This window comes from Ambystoma mexicanum, chromosome 2p, assembly GCF_040938575.1.
Source record: "Ambystoma mexicanum isolate Mex_15411 chromosome 2p, UKY_AmexF1_1, whole genome shotgun sequence".
NCBI classification, from domain to species: domain Eukaryota; kingdom Metazoa; phylum Chordata; class Amphibia; order Caudata; family Ambystomatidae; genus Ambystoma; species Ambystoma mexicanum.
The window spans coordinates 1,052,366,463-1,052,383,192 of NC_090923.1; the positions used below are offsets into that span (position 1 = coordinate 1,052,366,463).

At 47.2% G+C, this 16,730-nt stretch overlaps 1 protein-coding gene across 3 annotated transcripts in view; it reads left to right on the plus strand.

Moving 5' to 3' along the window:
• Positions 1-16,730, plus strand: part of SPDYC (speedy/RINGO cell cycle regulator family member C) — a 155,421-nt gene that overhangs the window by 51,736 nt on the left and 86,955 nt on the right. For all 3 annotated transcript variants that reach the window (XM_069643071.1, XM_069643072.1, XM_069643070.1), the window contains one exon: positions 11,818-11,989. In XM_069643071.1, coding sequence (XP_069499172.1) covers positions 11,818-11,989 — 172 coding nt within the window. The remainder of the gene's footprint in view (positions 1-11,817; positions 11,990-16,730) is intronic.

A 16,730-nucleotide genomic window follows, 5' to 3' on the forward strand; every position in this document is an offset into this window, starting at 1 on the left:
CTTGGGGGCACAGTTCGAGACTCAGTTAGGTCTGGTGAAACCTTCCCTCGACAGGACCTCAAGACTCATTCAACAAGCGGCCCGACTACAGCGAAACACCAGGATCTCAGTGAGCAAGTATGTTTCGGTGCTAGGGGCCATGGCATCCTGCATCCATCTGGTGAGAAACTGTCGACTATTCATGAGGCCAGTCCAAGAATTCCTCGCGGACCGATGGACACGGGCTCAGGGATCGTGGTCGGACAGGATAACCGTTGACGATGACAAGCTACGTCGGACCCTTCAGTGGTGGCAGAGTTCCCTCAATCTGAACAGCGGTGTGCCCCTACAGGAGCCGGAGTTTCAGAACACCATAGTTACGGATGCGTCCCTAACCGGATGGGGAGCGCACATGGGTGCTCTCCAAACGCAAGGTCGCTGGTCTCCAACGGAGTCACTCCTACACATAAACGTACTAGAACTCAGAGCGGTACGATGGGCTTTGAAGGCGTTCCTACCACACCAAGAGTTCGCGAGTGCGAATACTGACTGACAATACAACAGCCATGTTTTATCTGAGGAAACAAGGAGGGACACGATCAAGGACTCTTTCCATAGAAGCCCAGAAAACATGGCATTGGGCAGCGAAGCACGGAATTTCCCTCGTGGCTCATCACCTTCCAGGAGTGAGGAACGGCCAAGCCGACTCCCTCAGCAGAAGCATGGCCCAGATACACGAGTGGGAAGTGGACACGGGTCACTTGAGGAAAGTGTTCGAGAAATGGGGTCAACCCCCTCTGGACGCCTTCGCGACCAAAGACAACAAGAAATGCGATCAATTTGCAAGCAGATGGCCCCAAGAGGGGTCGGTGGGGGAGGCGTTCTCCTTCCCATGGACGGACATGTTCATCTATGCTTTCCCCCAGTTTCCCCTCATACGGAAAACAATACAGTGGATACGCAGATACAATTGCCGGGTGATTCTAGTGACACCATACTGGCCGAGGCAACCATGGTTCTCAGACCTCCATCTGTCGCTGGAACATCCCATAGCGTTTCCGAAAGTCCCGTACCTTCTATCCCGGGACAGAGGCACGGTGTGGCATCACGACCCGGACAGTCTCAACCTTACGTCCTGGCTCCTGACTTCTCGGAGTTCGGCGCCTTAGACATTTCGGAGGATTGCCGAAAAATTCTACAGGCGGCTAGAGCCCCTTTTTACAAACAAATCCTACTCCTATAAGTGGCGGAGGTTCTGTGAATGGTGTAAGGGGCAACAGGGCCTACAACCGTTGTCGGTGACGCCGGAACAAGTTCTACCTTACCTGCTCCTCTTAGCGGAGAGGGGATTATCCTTCACATCGATAAAGGTGCACCTGGCGGCCATCTCGAGGTTCACAAGGAAAAGGCAGTCGTCTCCTCTATTTAGCGACAGACTTGTAAAACACTTCATGAGGGGTTTATTTCGAGCTTTTCCCCCGGAAAAACGTTTCCCCCCGACTTGGAGTCTCAACACAGTGTTGGCAGGCTTAATGAAACCGCCTTTTGAGCCTATGGCCACGTCCGACATAAAATTCATTTCGTGGAAGTTGGCATTCTTGATTGCTATCACATCAGCTAGAAGAATCTCGGAACTGCAAGCGCTGGTCGTAGACCCGCCATACCTAAGTTTCTTTAAGGACAAAGTAGTCCTGGCAACTAATCCTATGTTCGTCCCAAAAGTTCCGACAGTGTATCACAAACACTCGTCCATTGTTCTCCCTACTTTCTTCGCCACACCATCATCGGCAGAAGAAAAAGCTCTTCATACCCTGGACGTTAAGAGGGCTCTGAAATTTTACCTACATCGTACACAGGAATTCAGGTCTACTAGACAACTGTTCGTCGCGTATGGTCCGACGACGAGAGGAAAAGCAATCTCTAAACAAGGATTGACTCGATGGTTCTCATCGACGATTGAGTTTTGTCACTCTAAGGCCGGAAGGCCACTGCAAGGACATCCTAGAGCCCATTCTACAAGATCGATGTCCTCCTCAACAGCTTTGTGGGCAGGAATTCCGTTGACGGACATATGCCAAGCTGCGGCATGGTCGGTGCCCCACACTTTTACCCGCCACTACTGCCTTGCTAGGCAGCATGCGGACGAGGTGCAGATGGGAAGAGCTGTCCTGCACCATCTGTTTCAGTGAGGTAAGCTCCACGCTGTGGAGAATCTGTTGTCTACCTTCTTAATGACAGTTCATTTTATGTGGGTAAGGTTATATGAGGTAACTTATTCCTACTGTACATATGCATTGTGTAGTATGTTGAGGGTATATTACATTACATTCTCACCACCGTCTCAAGTGTTACTGCTATACAATCTATTCTAAGCATGTGAATCCATGAAAGATCCAATGCTGGAGAAGGGAAGTTTCTTACCTGTAACTCCATTTCTCCAGCATTGGTATCTTTCATGCATTCACATGTGAATCCATGAAAGATTCCAATGCTGAAGAAATGGAGTTACAGGTAAACTATTCCCTTCCCCTTCGTAGGCTTTTGGTTCTCCAGCACGTATTCCATGCGCGCGTTGCTTGTATTGGGAAGGTGGGGGGGAGGTGTCTGGTTCACTCATCCGGCCTCAGTCATCTGTCTGCCGTGGTATCCCCATTTCGTAATCCCGTTCTGGCTGCTTCTGTATCTTGTCCCACCAGTGATGCTGCGCACTGGTAGGAGAGTGCTCTGGCTGCTCCCTGCTGGAGGTTCCCAGCTTGTTCCAGCTCCCAACGCCTCATATGCGGGGTTCCTGGGGCATCTTTCCTCACAGCGGTGCGTTTGTCCTGCCTCTGCTGCCTGTTGGTGTCCTGGGTTGTTGGTGCGCCACAGGGGCTGTCCCTGCTAAGACAGCGTTCCTGCGGCCGTTGCCTTGTTCCCTTGCTTTGCAGGAATCCTGTCGGCTACTTCTTATGCGTTAGTGTCAAGCGCTTGAGTTTACTTTGTTTGGGCTGTGAAAAACCCTGAAATGATCATTTCTTTGTTACTAGTGGGGAAAAATATTGTAAAAAGCCCAAGTCCGCCTTGATTTCACCTATGTGAAGACATGGGCCTATAGGGGTCGCATGTAGGTAATCGATGAAAAGACGAAAGTTTGCCATCGAAAGGGAAATCTTGCCTCGTATGGGTTCCCTGAAATTGAGGCAACTTCTGTTATACAATCTGATCTGCAAATGATCACTTTCACAAACGCACAATGAAGTTTTATTTTCTGAGCAATTATCTGCCACTGGACTCTTATTGCGTCTGCTGTTGGATCGAGACTCTGCGTCTCCAGATAAAAGAAAGCCATGGAATTCCTTGACAAGAAAATCTACTACACTTTAATTGACACTACCAGGGCTGGCAGCTCTCTGGGAGTTGGTGGAAAGGATGACCAAGCACATGCCGAATGTCTTGGTGTAGAGGGTAGCCTGGTTTCAAATCTGTCTTGGGATCTTCCACTGATCTGGAAGATGGACACAATTGCCATGGACTGGCATTTATAATCTTCATTGTCCCCTGAATTGCAGGATTGGAAAATCTACTGAACATTGTCAGCCTTTCCTTGTGGGGGGGGGGTGGGTGAGGGGAAGTCTCTGAGGCGGAATCTGCGATCAGTAGGTTTGAGGCCCAAGAAAAGGTTTTCTAAATTCTTGTACTTAATAAATTTTCGTTGGGCTGTTACTATGGTTTTCCCACCAGCTGTACCAAGAGACAACTGTTTGGAGCGTGCACATGAGAGCAGGCAAGCCTTACTTTCCAACAAAATAAAGGTCTAGGACTTAGCCATTGCTGAGGGCTCAGGCAGGAGAAAGCATGCAAAACAGCTGCTTGACGAAATGTTGTATAAAAGTTACATGTTTGAGGTTTTAATAATCCCTCCTTGGGTGTCTGGCCACGTTTTCTTATGTAGAAGGCTGGAACATTGCTCATGAATGTAGCTCTAACAAAGTTTCCAAAAGGCATTGAGTGGGGGGGGAGAGTCACAGGGAGTCTAGTTCAAAAGGAAAACTGATCAGTTACTTCATGGTTTTAAGAGTTGCAAAGATGAATTGTTTCAAATATTTCTGGTTGTGTACCATAGACCTTAGGATGCATAGTCCTGTGATCCAGACGCCATACCAATTTCTGGTAGAAAATTCAAAGTCTTCGGCCAGAAGTGTGCCACAATGGCGTTCTTAGAATGCATAGCAGCAGTGTTGGAACTCCCAAAATGGTCTTTATCCAGCCTTACCTAGACAATTGACTGATAAATGAAGATTCAGCAAAAAACTGCATGTGACTGTATTGTCAAATAAACTCTCACATCCCGATTTAAAAGATGCACTTCTTGAGAAGTACACTCCACATTTCTTTCAGATGAATAAACTCATGATAAATTAGCTATTTCCCCAGCAATCACTGCCTGGAAGGGGGTGATTGTCCTCCACACTTGACGCCACTACACAAATGTCTGAAGGGCAATGATTTGTGATCCCTCTTGCAGTCATGGAATCCCTGTTGGTGGTGCCAGAACCTGAAGCAAGCAACAAGACTATTGTCACTCATGACAAGGATGGGGTGCCCAAATGGGATCACTTTCAGCACAAGGATATTGGCAGATTATTTTTCTTTCTTTTTTTGGGATGATGTATTGCTAGCTGAACAAGCCTTCAATCCCTACATCCAATGCTAATCTAAACTGACAACATCACAACAATGTGGTACCGCAAGGATTCTGTTAAGGAAGTGTATAGAGTCTGGCACTGGCTGCTGGCGAGGAACCTGTTTCGTAGTTCCTCTCACATAGGCCGAATATAAATGCAGAGACGCTGAGCAGGTCTTTCCAAGCATTGGTGTTGAACTGGCTTGTTCCGAAAAAGATGTTTGTTTGTGGGGGTTGGTTACTGCAGTTAAACCTGATTTCTACTGAAGAGAATGCAAAATGCTTCCTCTATGCCTCCAGGTTTCTGGAGACAAGAGCAAGGATAATGCCCATTTGATGAACTGATCAAATGTTTTACTTTATACGGTTTCTCAGATTCCTTTACTTCCCAAGTGATTGCTAAGCTGGGACAGGCCATGGCCAGAAAAATACTGATGGCACCAGCTTAGCCCACCACCACTGGTGGTGGTCAGCCTTGCTCTGCAGTGGATGCTGTCGTTGAGAGCAGATAACCAAGATTAGTAACTGCTTTTTTCTCTAGAAACTTCAGCTACTCAAACCTGACCACCTGGCTAATTGGCACATGCTGTCAAGTCAGACCACCTTTCACACAACATATGCTTTCAAATGGAAGAGCTTCTCTGTGAAGATCAGACTACCAGTCAAAAGAAAACAGTGTTAACATACTGTGAATCTGGCTAAACGTGTATACACTGTCCAAGTTCATATCTGCTATAGTTGCTGGCAAGAAAAATACTTTTCGAATTATTGAAGGTTACTGAAAGGAAGGATTTATTTTGGAAGCATTAAAGACCTATCTGCATTAGGAAAGCGCTCCACAGAATATTGTCGGCTGGCTCAATTGTGAGGGGTGGTGGGGGCAGGTGGGTTGTCGGCAGATTCACCCATGCACAACTAAATTGCAGGTTGCCTCGACTTTTCTCATTGTGATTTCCTTTGCACACAGTGGGTGAGGTTAAGGTTTTATGCATGTACCTTACACCCTGTCTCACCAGGGTAAGGTAACTGAACATGTCCCATTCTTCCACAAGGTTTATCTGATTGCCACATAGCCGAATCTGGCTCTGTTTTGATCATTCTTCCACTCAGCAAAGATCATTTCACACCCTGAATATGGGAAGGGCATTACTGTACTTTCTGGATGAGACTTGAGTTTTAATGCAATTGAAACTCCACTTTTTGATCAAATGTTATGATAAAGGCACTCTCGGCACTTTTTTTCTTTGTTGCACAGGCTACCAAGTAGCACACGTCCCTCCAACCGAACTTGCGGTCTTTCTTGGATACCTACCCCTAGGGAGTGCTGATGCACCACCTGTCTAGGGTGAGGATGGGCCATGAGGCACATCTGGCTCAATTAAGTAGGCAGGGCATGTGAATCTAAAAAAACAACAAAAAAACAACCCTGGATAAAATACTAGTTAAACTGTTTCCAGGTGGATAGGTTCCTGTAGTTGGCTCTTTGGAAGGCCAATAAGTCTTGGCTGGAAGACCTAGAGCCCACTCCTAGTGAAGGGGCGGGCCACTGTTGCAGCTTTCATGAGAAATTTTCGAATCTGTAAGCTTTCAACCTGGACATGCATTTTTTTTTCCTTCCAAACCCTTGTTGAGTTACAGATGTAAAAGTGGTGCAAGTATCCATATCATTTTGTTTTAATTTTAGAGCAGAAATTCTAGCATGTTTTTGTATTGAATTCTTTCCTGATTTATAAGCTCTGTAACCTAAAGATGCGTGACAATCTTAATGAAGCAGGATTAAGAAACTATTTGTTAATCCAGTCATCAAATTTAAACCAAGCTGCCCCCAACCCTTGATAGTATTCTATCGGACACAAAATAATTAATGGCCTAAATGACCATGGTGCTTGGGTGTCAACATGAAGGCACTCAAAAAACAATCTAAAGCCATTCTCCTAGGGGATGTCAACCTAGGGCTCCAGGATAGTAAGGACGTAGCAGCAAAATCCTTTGACTCTGCCCTCAAGGCCCTAGGCTACAAGAACACCATACTTAGCCCAACTCACACCCAGGGTAGAACGCTTGACTGGATAGCGCAGCACAACTGTCCACTCATCACAGGAAACACTCCCACCCCATGGTCTGACCACCACATCGTCACTTTTAGCATCCTCACCACTTGCTCCCCAGCCACCCCTTCACTCCAACCGCTCCCTCCCTGCCTCACCAGAAGCTCCCGCCAACTCACCAAGGAGAGATTACTACCCTTCCTCCAAGGTCCAGCCTTTAGACCACCTTTCTCTTCAGACCCTGAAACACTCGCATCAATTTATGACACTGCCATCAAAGCAGCTATCTACGCCATTGCCCTGCTCAAACCTCGCAAATCCAAACCCACTACCCACTCAAACTCCTGGTTCTCAGCCGACCTCCTCTCACTCCGCAACGAAAAAAAGCCGCACTCATACAGTGGCAAAAGTCCCATTCCGAAAAATATAAGACAGTCTTTAAATCCCTCTCCACCAAATACAAAAAGGCAATTGGCCAAGGCCAAATCCTTTGAATCCAGAATCTCGGAAGCCCAATCTAGCACTAAAGAAATATTTGCCATTTTTAGAGAGCTCGAGACACCCACTCCCGCCCCCCAGAATTTCACCAAAGACTGGTGTAACAAAATACAAAATGCCATGCAATCCAAACTTAGCCTCCTCAAAAACAAAATACTAGCCACTAAACAAGCCCTTCCGAACAAGCACATCCCAGTCCCTCCGCCTGCCCCTGATCCTCCCTCCCCCCCCCAACCCCCTTACCCTTCTCCTTCTAACCCATTCAGGAAGAAGACATCATCAACATGAGGAACATCAAACCTTCTAACTGCAAAGGTGATGCATGCCCAGCCTCCATTATCAAAGACTGCACGGAAACACTAGCTCCCTTCCTAACAGCCTTTGTAAATGCCTCCTTTTCCACAGGGAAAGTCCCTGCCTCCCTCAAGGAAGCGTGGGTCCGCCCTCTTCTAAAAAAGCCATCGCTCGATCCCACCTCCCCCAACAACTACAGACCCATCACCACTGTCCCCTTCCTCCTTAAAATACTGGACAAAGCAGCCTACCTGCAGGTCCAACACTTCATTGAAGAGAGCAAACTACTAAGACTCCGACAATCTGGCTTCCGCCCCAGACACGGAACTGAAACAGCCCTACTGGATCTGAAAAATCAGATGGACGATGCAAGAGACATGGGTAAACCAGCTCTTTTCCTGCTCCTCGACCTCTCAGCAGCATTTGATCTCGTTGATCATAGCGTCCTATGCCACCATCTCTCCAACACCGCCAAATTCTCCCCTGAAGCCACAGCGTGGATCACCTCCTTCCTACAAGACAGAACCATGCAAGTTTTCTCGGACCTAGCCGCAGCTTCACCAACCATCATACTCTGCGGGGTGCCCCAAGGCTCCTGCCTCTCCCCCACGCTATACAACATCTTTACACGCCCCCTCTTCCTCCATGCCATGGGCATCTCCTACACAAACTACGCCGACGACACACAGATCCTCCTCACTCTCACAGGTAACTATTCCATTGACTCCCTGACCCTCAACAACCTCTACAACACCATCCAAGCCTGGATGGCAGATAACGGCGTATGCCTCAACTCCGACAAGACGGAACTCCTCCTGGTAGGTTCTCCCGACACCCTAAAAAACCTAGATGCCCAATACAGCCACGTCACCATTGACTCCATTAAAATTCAAGTTTCCGACTCTGTCAAAACTCTGGGAGTCTAACTGGATTCCAGCCTATCCATGGACAGACAAATCAACGCAATTGCCTCTGCAGCCGCATATCATGCCAAACTTATCAATGCAGTCAGACCCTTTCTCTCCAAAGAAAACTGCACCAACATAGCCAGAGCCATCACCGGCTCTAGGCTAGACTACTGTAACGTACTCTTCCTAGGAACCTCCAATAAAAACTTAAGAGATTACAAGTAATACAGAACAATGCACTCAAAGCAGCCCAAGGCATTGCAAAAAGAGAACACCTCACGGAGGCCAGAAAACTAGCCCACTGGCTCCCAATAAAAGAGAGGATCTTATTCAAAACCCTTACACTGACCCACAAGTGCATCCACCTCACTGCTCCTGCATACCTCTCTCAAAGGATACAGCTTGTCTCCTTCACCAGGCCAACCAGATCACTGTATACCAACATGCTCTCGGTGCCACGAGTAAAAAAAGCGGGCGGATCCGGCGGATCCAGCTTCCCTTATCTCGTGCCCTCTCACTGGAATGCCCTACCACCCACTATCCATGGCGAGTCCTCCCTCACCACCTTCCGCAAAACGTTGAAGACCACCCTCTTCACTGAAGGCCAGACACACCAGCACGAATACCTCCATGTATCATGTATTATACGACCAAAGCGATATATGTAACATTCACAATGTGTCAACAACTTCTACCATGCCTGTAACATGTAACTAAGTTTAATGCAAGTAACAGCGCCTCAATGCCCCCGGGCTGCTTGCGCGCTATATAAATGTAAATAAATTGGGCTGGTTCAAGCCCCCAATCAGGACATTGCACATTGGAGCGGGCCTTCAGTAGAGTAAGACTGTACAAATGTTCTTTGCCGCTAATCTGAGTACCCCAGACTAACTACTGCTTAAGGGAAAAAGATAAAAGCAAGGTAAACTAAGTGAGATGCAAAAATGTGACCTTTGATTAACAGCTGCTTCGTTTTTAAGCAAAACTATTTGTTTCTGCAGCCACCCTGTTTACCACAATCTATAAAGACCATTATGCTGAATTTGTTTTTTGGATTTATTTTACTTCTAAAGGGCTTGCATCCAGACTCTGTAATTGGCTAATGAGTTGGTCCAATTTTGGGTGTTACAGTGTGAACTGAATAGAAAAAAAGGACCATAAAATGTAAGGGTAAACTAATAAGTCTGTGAAGATTGCATATTTTTGCAAGGCAAAGACTGAAAGATTTGAGCCCAAGGGCTTGGGATGGCTCTAGGGAGGAAGTCCTACAATGCAAGGGAACACAGTTAACCACTCTAGCACCGACCATATCGGGCAGTAAAGGTTGATCCATTGACAAGTAAGTTACTGCACTACTCAAAAATGCACTGACATGTCACCAATGCCTGGAACATACAATTACAAATGTCCTTAAAGTAATCTGTTCAGTATCAATATACCAGCTCTTATTTTTTTGGGAGACTAGCAAAACTTGGTGGGTGCAGTGTACTTTGTGACTTAACTTGGAAGGGGGGGGGGGGGGGAGTGCTTGACAATATTACCTTTCATGGAATATTCAAATCGTAACATTTGTTGTAGGTTCAGATACAATGCTCTTCTGCTTAAATATTTTTGAGATGCAAGCTGACATTCCATATGAAGTGGCATCTGTATGCGGCCCAGCTTCATTGATTATATTGCACACATAGACTTTTACTGTGCATTGTGAGAAACCTGAAGGTACTCTTGCATCCACTCCCCAGGGATCTTCGGTTCAGGTGGCCAGGGAAGGGCCATAGGTTTTGGATTCCAACCCTGGGGATGGACTAGCAAGGGAGGATGATCCTCCTTGGGGAGGGTGCCAGAGACATGCTACACCCCCCCCCCCCCTACCTAACAGTGGCTAATCTTTCAGTCAAGCCTTGGTAGGATATTGCTGCCCATAAGCCTACTTTTTCTCTCTGAATGCAAACCAATTACTGGCAAGACACTAACCCCAAGAGTAATGAAGATTATGATGTAGGAAACACCACTATAGTCCTGAGACGAAGGGAGCCTTCAGGCATGTCCTTTTCAATTGGACTAATTGTGGTCTGGTAGTTTTGGGACCTCACACCTGCAGACTGTTAGGATCCCAAGTGTATAAGAGGTGGGATCCACAGAACCGAGCGAGGAGGGAGAGGGAAGCCAGTGCGATGAGTAGAGCAGGAATGCCTGCACAGCCCACTAGAAACTGAAGAACGCGATGCAGAGACACAGGAGAAAGTTGCAGTGCCGCCGGAGTGGCTGTGTGGTGAGGAGCAGTGGCTCCGGAGCGCGAGGGGAAGGGAACCATGGAAGCTGGTGCTCCCTGTGCTACGGCCAAAAGTTGCTCATTACCTGACTGGAAGCAATAGTCTAAGGGTGTTTGCGGGGCAGGCATTATTGTGCGTATCAAACTGAGAGGATAATTAAGCAGCCACTGAGTCAATAAATGAAAAAGTGGAGAGTGAGTTAAAAGCTGCATGTGAATCCATGCTTCTAGCTTGGGAAAGGGAACCCCAAACTCTTTTGGAATCTTGCTTTTGTGAGCCACAATCTACAGCTTGGGGGGGGGGGGGGGGGGGAAGGAAGGAAGAGTATGGAGCGGGGGGGAGGAAGAGTATGGAGCTCACTGCTTAAGCATGTCTCAGGACAAACCACCCCCCAAAAAAGGATTTTTACTCCAGGATCCTTCTCTCTTCACATTATTTCAGAATAAATGCGAAATCTTTCGGTCACATGCCTGTAAGTGAAATTTAACAAACGGCATAGGAAGTTCAAATTTCATGGCACATCTGTCGCAGATTTCAACTTCTGTCCTAAAATCCCCCTTCAGATTTATTTTATTGGGCATTTGTAAGGCACTTATACATCAAATTGTTTTAAAGCACCCAGATGGCTTTTATGTACCACTTCTCCCATTCTGACCTTTTTGTTTTTTACCACTATGGAGGCTTGGCCTGGTTTTGCTGCCTTCCCCTGCGCCCCCCCCCCCCCCCACACTTAGCTCATCAGCATTCACTTTGACATTTACTTCATGCGTTTACTGCTTGTTAGTTCATCTTCACGTTGTCAAGGTGGCGATGGGTTTGGTAAGGTTGGTTTTAAGGCTAGGTTAAGGAGGAAGAATATTGGTTGGGGAAAAGAACCACGATACAGCCCCCACCCCTTGTAATGACAGCATGAATTTGAAGTAAAGGTTAGAAGTAAATGTGAAAGGTCTAGCAAAGTGAATGCTGTAGTGAAGTCGTACATCCTTAATGCTAGTTTTGTGCTATATTGCACTCTGCGTATACATCTGATTTGTCCTTAAGCTTCTGAACTTTCTTAGCCTTGCATGGAGTCATTGTGCTGTATAGTAATTTTTTCGTTGTAACCTCTTGCAACCAATGTATACAATTAGGACTATTGGCCCTCTTAATTTCAGGTACCTGGCTAATGACATGGAGGAAGATGAGGAGGAGTACAAGTATGAGATCTTTCCTTGGGCGCTTGGTGAGAACTGGCGGGAACACTTTCCACAATTCCTGCGGCTAAGGGATCGCTTTTGGGCCAAATTGAACTACAGAGCTGTAGTGAGCAGGAAATGCTGTGATGAGGTAAGTGCTTTTAGTCGAGTGAAGGTATGTGATGTTGAGCAATACTTGCTGTATAACTTTTCACTTGTACTGCAACGTCGTCCAATGGACTTCAGTTGAGAATGTGAATTTGAAAATGTAATTAAATGGGTACTTTCCAATGCTTGAATGGTTTGTCTTAAACTAGGAGATTAGTCTGTCTTATCAGTCATCAGAACTTGCACTTGTCATTGGTAACTGATTCTGGGTAAGTTGCTGCAGAGACCTGACAGAATGAGCATGGGAGGCTTATCCATAATGGTTGAGTGGGTACCAACACATCACGCCTTCTGGACAAGCCAAGCGCCACTCGGTTGGCTTTCCTTTGACTGCGGCTTTCCTTTGACTGCGGCTTTCCTTTGACTGCGGCTTTCCTTTGACAGCTTGAGGTCCCCCAGATTGCATGTCCATTGAGCCATGCAAGGCCAGGTACATGGTTTCCTCGCCTCTTGTGCAGTTCATTGTGGGAGATGCAGGCTGGGGAACTGTAGGCCAACGTGTGCTGGGGGGAGGAGGGGGGTTAATGATATAGCATTTGCAACATGCCTATACACAAGTGTTTCAAAGCGCGACGAGGCAAGGAGGGGGAACAGAGGGAGGACGGAGACAACGATCTTACTAGGTCAAGTGACATTGAGATTGCGCAAGTGCAGGGGAGGGTGGGTGGGTAAAAAGTGCCAGGGGAAAGGGGAGGGGGTGCAGAGCTGTACATGGGATCAAAACAATAACCAGTGCGGACCGCAGGTGGCAGGTGCAAGGGTAAGTGCAGGTAGGGGGACTGTAGGGTTACAGATACGCTGACAGACACAAGTGCAAGGGTTGCAGTGCGGGTGTGCTACTGGGCGGGCAGGGAACTGGTCCCAAAATCAGAGGGTAGCCAGGTGACAAGCAGGGCAGAGGAAAAGAGTTCTCATGTACATTGAGGTCTCATGGGCTGCATCAAAATGCTCCAGCTTCACTGCGTTGCCCTAGAGTAGGCAGTCTAGATTAAGCCTGCAGGTAGAAAATGCATGTATTGGGACAAATCCTTGAATGTAGTCCCTTCTCACGAAGGGGGGGGGGGTGCTTCCATGCCAGGGAGGTGAGGCTGCCACTTGATGGTGGGGGATTGGAGGGGCCCCTGCTTACTGTTCTACCCCCTCATGGGGTGATAAGTGGCAGTATTTCATGGGGTGACACTCCCCCTCTGTATCGGGAGAAGGTGGTATGATGCCTCCTTACCCCCATGTCACCCCTGCTAACCTTTACACATCTTGTACACCCCAACAATTCCTAGTCACCATGCACATGTGTAGGGCCAGTAATGGAACAGGTACTGAGATGAAGAGTACAGTTTACCAACTAGAGCACGGTAGTACTAGTACCGAGTCGCTGTGCTGCAGCAAGAATGAGGGGTGAGCATCTAGTGGTTACCAAACCATGTTGACTAACTGAAGACTGCAGAAGATTTTGAACCAGTCCTATGATGGCATGTGGAGAAGCTGTCTGGCATGGGAGATTCGCACAGGAGGAAGCCAGAGACTCTAGCAGGAAGCTGGAGGGGGAGGGGGGGGGGGGGAAGAGTTGAGTGTTTGTTTATTTTTTGAATGGATAAGTTGATCGGTGCCACCTGTGTCAGTCTCTGCTTTCTGCATCTTTGCAGTATGTAGGAAGTCAATCCGATAATGGCTCTAGGAAGTGGTTCTTCAATTTTTGTCAAATGCAAAACTTGGCTACCATTGGGACATGTTATGAACCTTGCATAGCCTTAAATGATTTGTTAATTTCTTAACTATGCAAATGCCATGGTAATGTACTAGGACCCTGGATAAGAGTGGAAAAGGGAGATGACCAATAAAGTAGTATAGCTACAAACTCAGGTGCCCTTCACCAGTTTGACTTTAGGCATGTTAATAAACTTACATTTGTAGTCTCTCTGCCCCATTATAAAATGAGCGCAGCGCATTATCTGCAAAGATGTTCCCAGATGGAAAATATGACCTTACTTATAAACCAATCACTCTTGCTAGGAACTGGCCCTGTACAATAAAGATTTAATTATTTCACCACTCTGGGGGGGGGAGGAGAAAGGCCTCAGTGGACCTGAGGACTGGTAACTACCGACCAGTGGCAGGATTGAATGTGCCATCAACTTTTTTGGCACAATCAGTGGGGCATTTACAATAATGTATTGGAATATCAGTTGGGTTATTGCCCAAATCGTGGGCTTGAGACAACCTTCTTACAGTGTGTGATGTTTTGGAGTCGGCCAACCAGAATTACTTTACTGTTAATAATGCTGCCCTTATTGCCTTCCTCTGCCGAATTGTGAAATAATGCTTACACAGCCAAGGTAAATATAGCGCCATGTTACCTGAAATGGTTACTTTTTTCTGGGAGAAAGGGCACAGCAAATTAAGCTTGCACCTATCCCCTAAAATGGCCATGATGTGTAGGTCCACAGGCATCACCCTAACCCCCCTCCTCCCCTCTTGTGTTACCTATGCATTAAGCCGCTACTTACCAATATTTGTTGCAGATGACAAATTTGACCAAGGACCTGTCATCAAATAATAGTCTCTACACCAAGTGGAACAGTTTAAAGCCAGTGAGACACTAAATACTAGTTCAGCCAAAATCCAGGCTACTTCAGATGCAGCATGCCTTCCCCTTAGACTCCAAATACACGATTCATTGGTTTCTCTGGAAACCAGTCCTGAACTGATAAACCAGCTGTTTTTTTAAAAAAAATTTTATTTTTTAAATGGGAATCTTGTGTAATTAGATATTGAGAGGACGGACTTGCTAAATGTAATTAATTCTTAAATTCTTTATTGTAACTCCATATTTGGGCATACCAAGCTATACTATTAAGAAGTTAAAAAGTCCAAATTCCTACAACCACACCAATATCTATAGAAATTTTGCTGGCTACCTGTGATGCTTGATCGACTTTAGCTTTTTAACTGCATCCATGACCAAGTGCCAGTCCTGAGAAAAGAATCTTGTTGTAAAAGCCTATACACATTTGGATCAACCAATACCTTGCAGCTCTTGCCTACTGCATTGCCATGTTCTGCTCAAACTTCCAGTGCTATGACACTCCTCATTTTCAGGGTGCCCTCTGCCACCTTCTCTCCCTCCCTTATTTCTGATTGCCATTCAAAATTGGTGTACTGCCAACAATCTTTGTCTAAATGCCAACAAGACTGATCATCCATCGGTGCACCGTCACCATCCTTTCCCCTTACTCTGTGGCTGGCCTCCCTTGGCCCTCCTCATACCCCCACCTGCGAGGCCAAGAAATTCGGGTCATCTTTGACTCCACACTTTCCTTCTCCACCCACATCTGAGGGCTCTAAAGTCAAACTTCCTACTGCACCTCCTCAGAGGTACTCTTTCCTCTCCTTCCCCCAGAAGCTCACTGTCTCTCAAGCTCTGGTTCCGTCCAGGTTGAGCTACTGCAACAGCCTTTTTCGAAATCTGCCTGCCTCCACTCTCCGCCCTCCAACTAATCCAGAACAGGACTGTCATGATTCCTGCCCCTCATGTCCCCAGCCCTCCAAAATGTCAGGCTGGAGCCAGGCCACGATCACCTACATGGCCCTCAAGGGCCTATCCCTCCAAAGACCCACTTGGAGTCGGACTTGGCGCTTGTGGCACCAGACTCACTCCCATAGGATAACATTGGAGATTGGACTTGTAGTCCATTGATGGGGACACGATGGATGCCCCACATATTTCGGTTCCCAGAACTGCATGTGCAATAGTCTTTTGGGTGTGGTTCAGCCCAGAGACACCTGGGATACCCGGAGACTATTTAAGCCACGCCCAGGCTGAGAAACATGCTTTGCGTTTTCTGCACCTGCAGCGTGACACTCGCCGTGTTCGGATCGGTCTCCAGTAGGCCTGCATCTTTCTTCTGCGCTCAGCTCCTGGAAGAACACCATTAGGAACAGCCTTACCTTGCAGCACTTCTGCCCATCATTCATCGCTCTTTCTGTTCTCCGGGCATCTTCGGTGGTGTCTTTCCCATCCCGGCTCGCCACTTCCTAAGGGAAAAGAACAGGAAAAAGGCATTAGTAAACTTTCTGCAAATCTTTGCTTATTTTTAAATACTGTTCGAGTTTCAAACGCTTACCTGAATCCCAGCCGCTCTGGTGGAACTCTGTCTCCAGAACTTCTCATCCATCTGCAAGAGGGGAAAGATACTCCAGGTTAGCGTGGAAACATCTAGAGGCGCTGCATACCCCGCTTACTCACCGCATTTGTTCTTCACCGGCATCCACGCTGAAAACGTTGCAGCACCTAAGACACAGAAAAAGAACAAATACGAAAGGGGTGCGTCGCGCTCTCACTCCCCTTCAACGCTACTCATCGCAGCAGCATGCCGCCATCCCTGGACGCCGCCCATCATCGAAGGAAGGAAAGGAACGAAGGAATGAAGTTGGAGAACTGTTCAAAAGACTCATACTTAGCTGTCGGACTCTTGCCAGTGAAGTAACAAGGCAGCAACGAGCCGCATCAATGTGCCCCTGTGCTGAAAGCGGGACGAAGAGCACACAATCCAAGAAAACAAGGTGAGCTGTGGATCAAAGGGAAGGGTTGGAATCCGGGAAAGAAGGGGTTCAAGCACAGAGACAATAGGGAGTTAAACTCTACCAATCCTGTGTTTCAGGCCCAGTCTCCAGTTGAATAGCCTCCAGGGAAGGGTTCGAGGTTGTAAGAGGTCAGAACAGGCTGA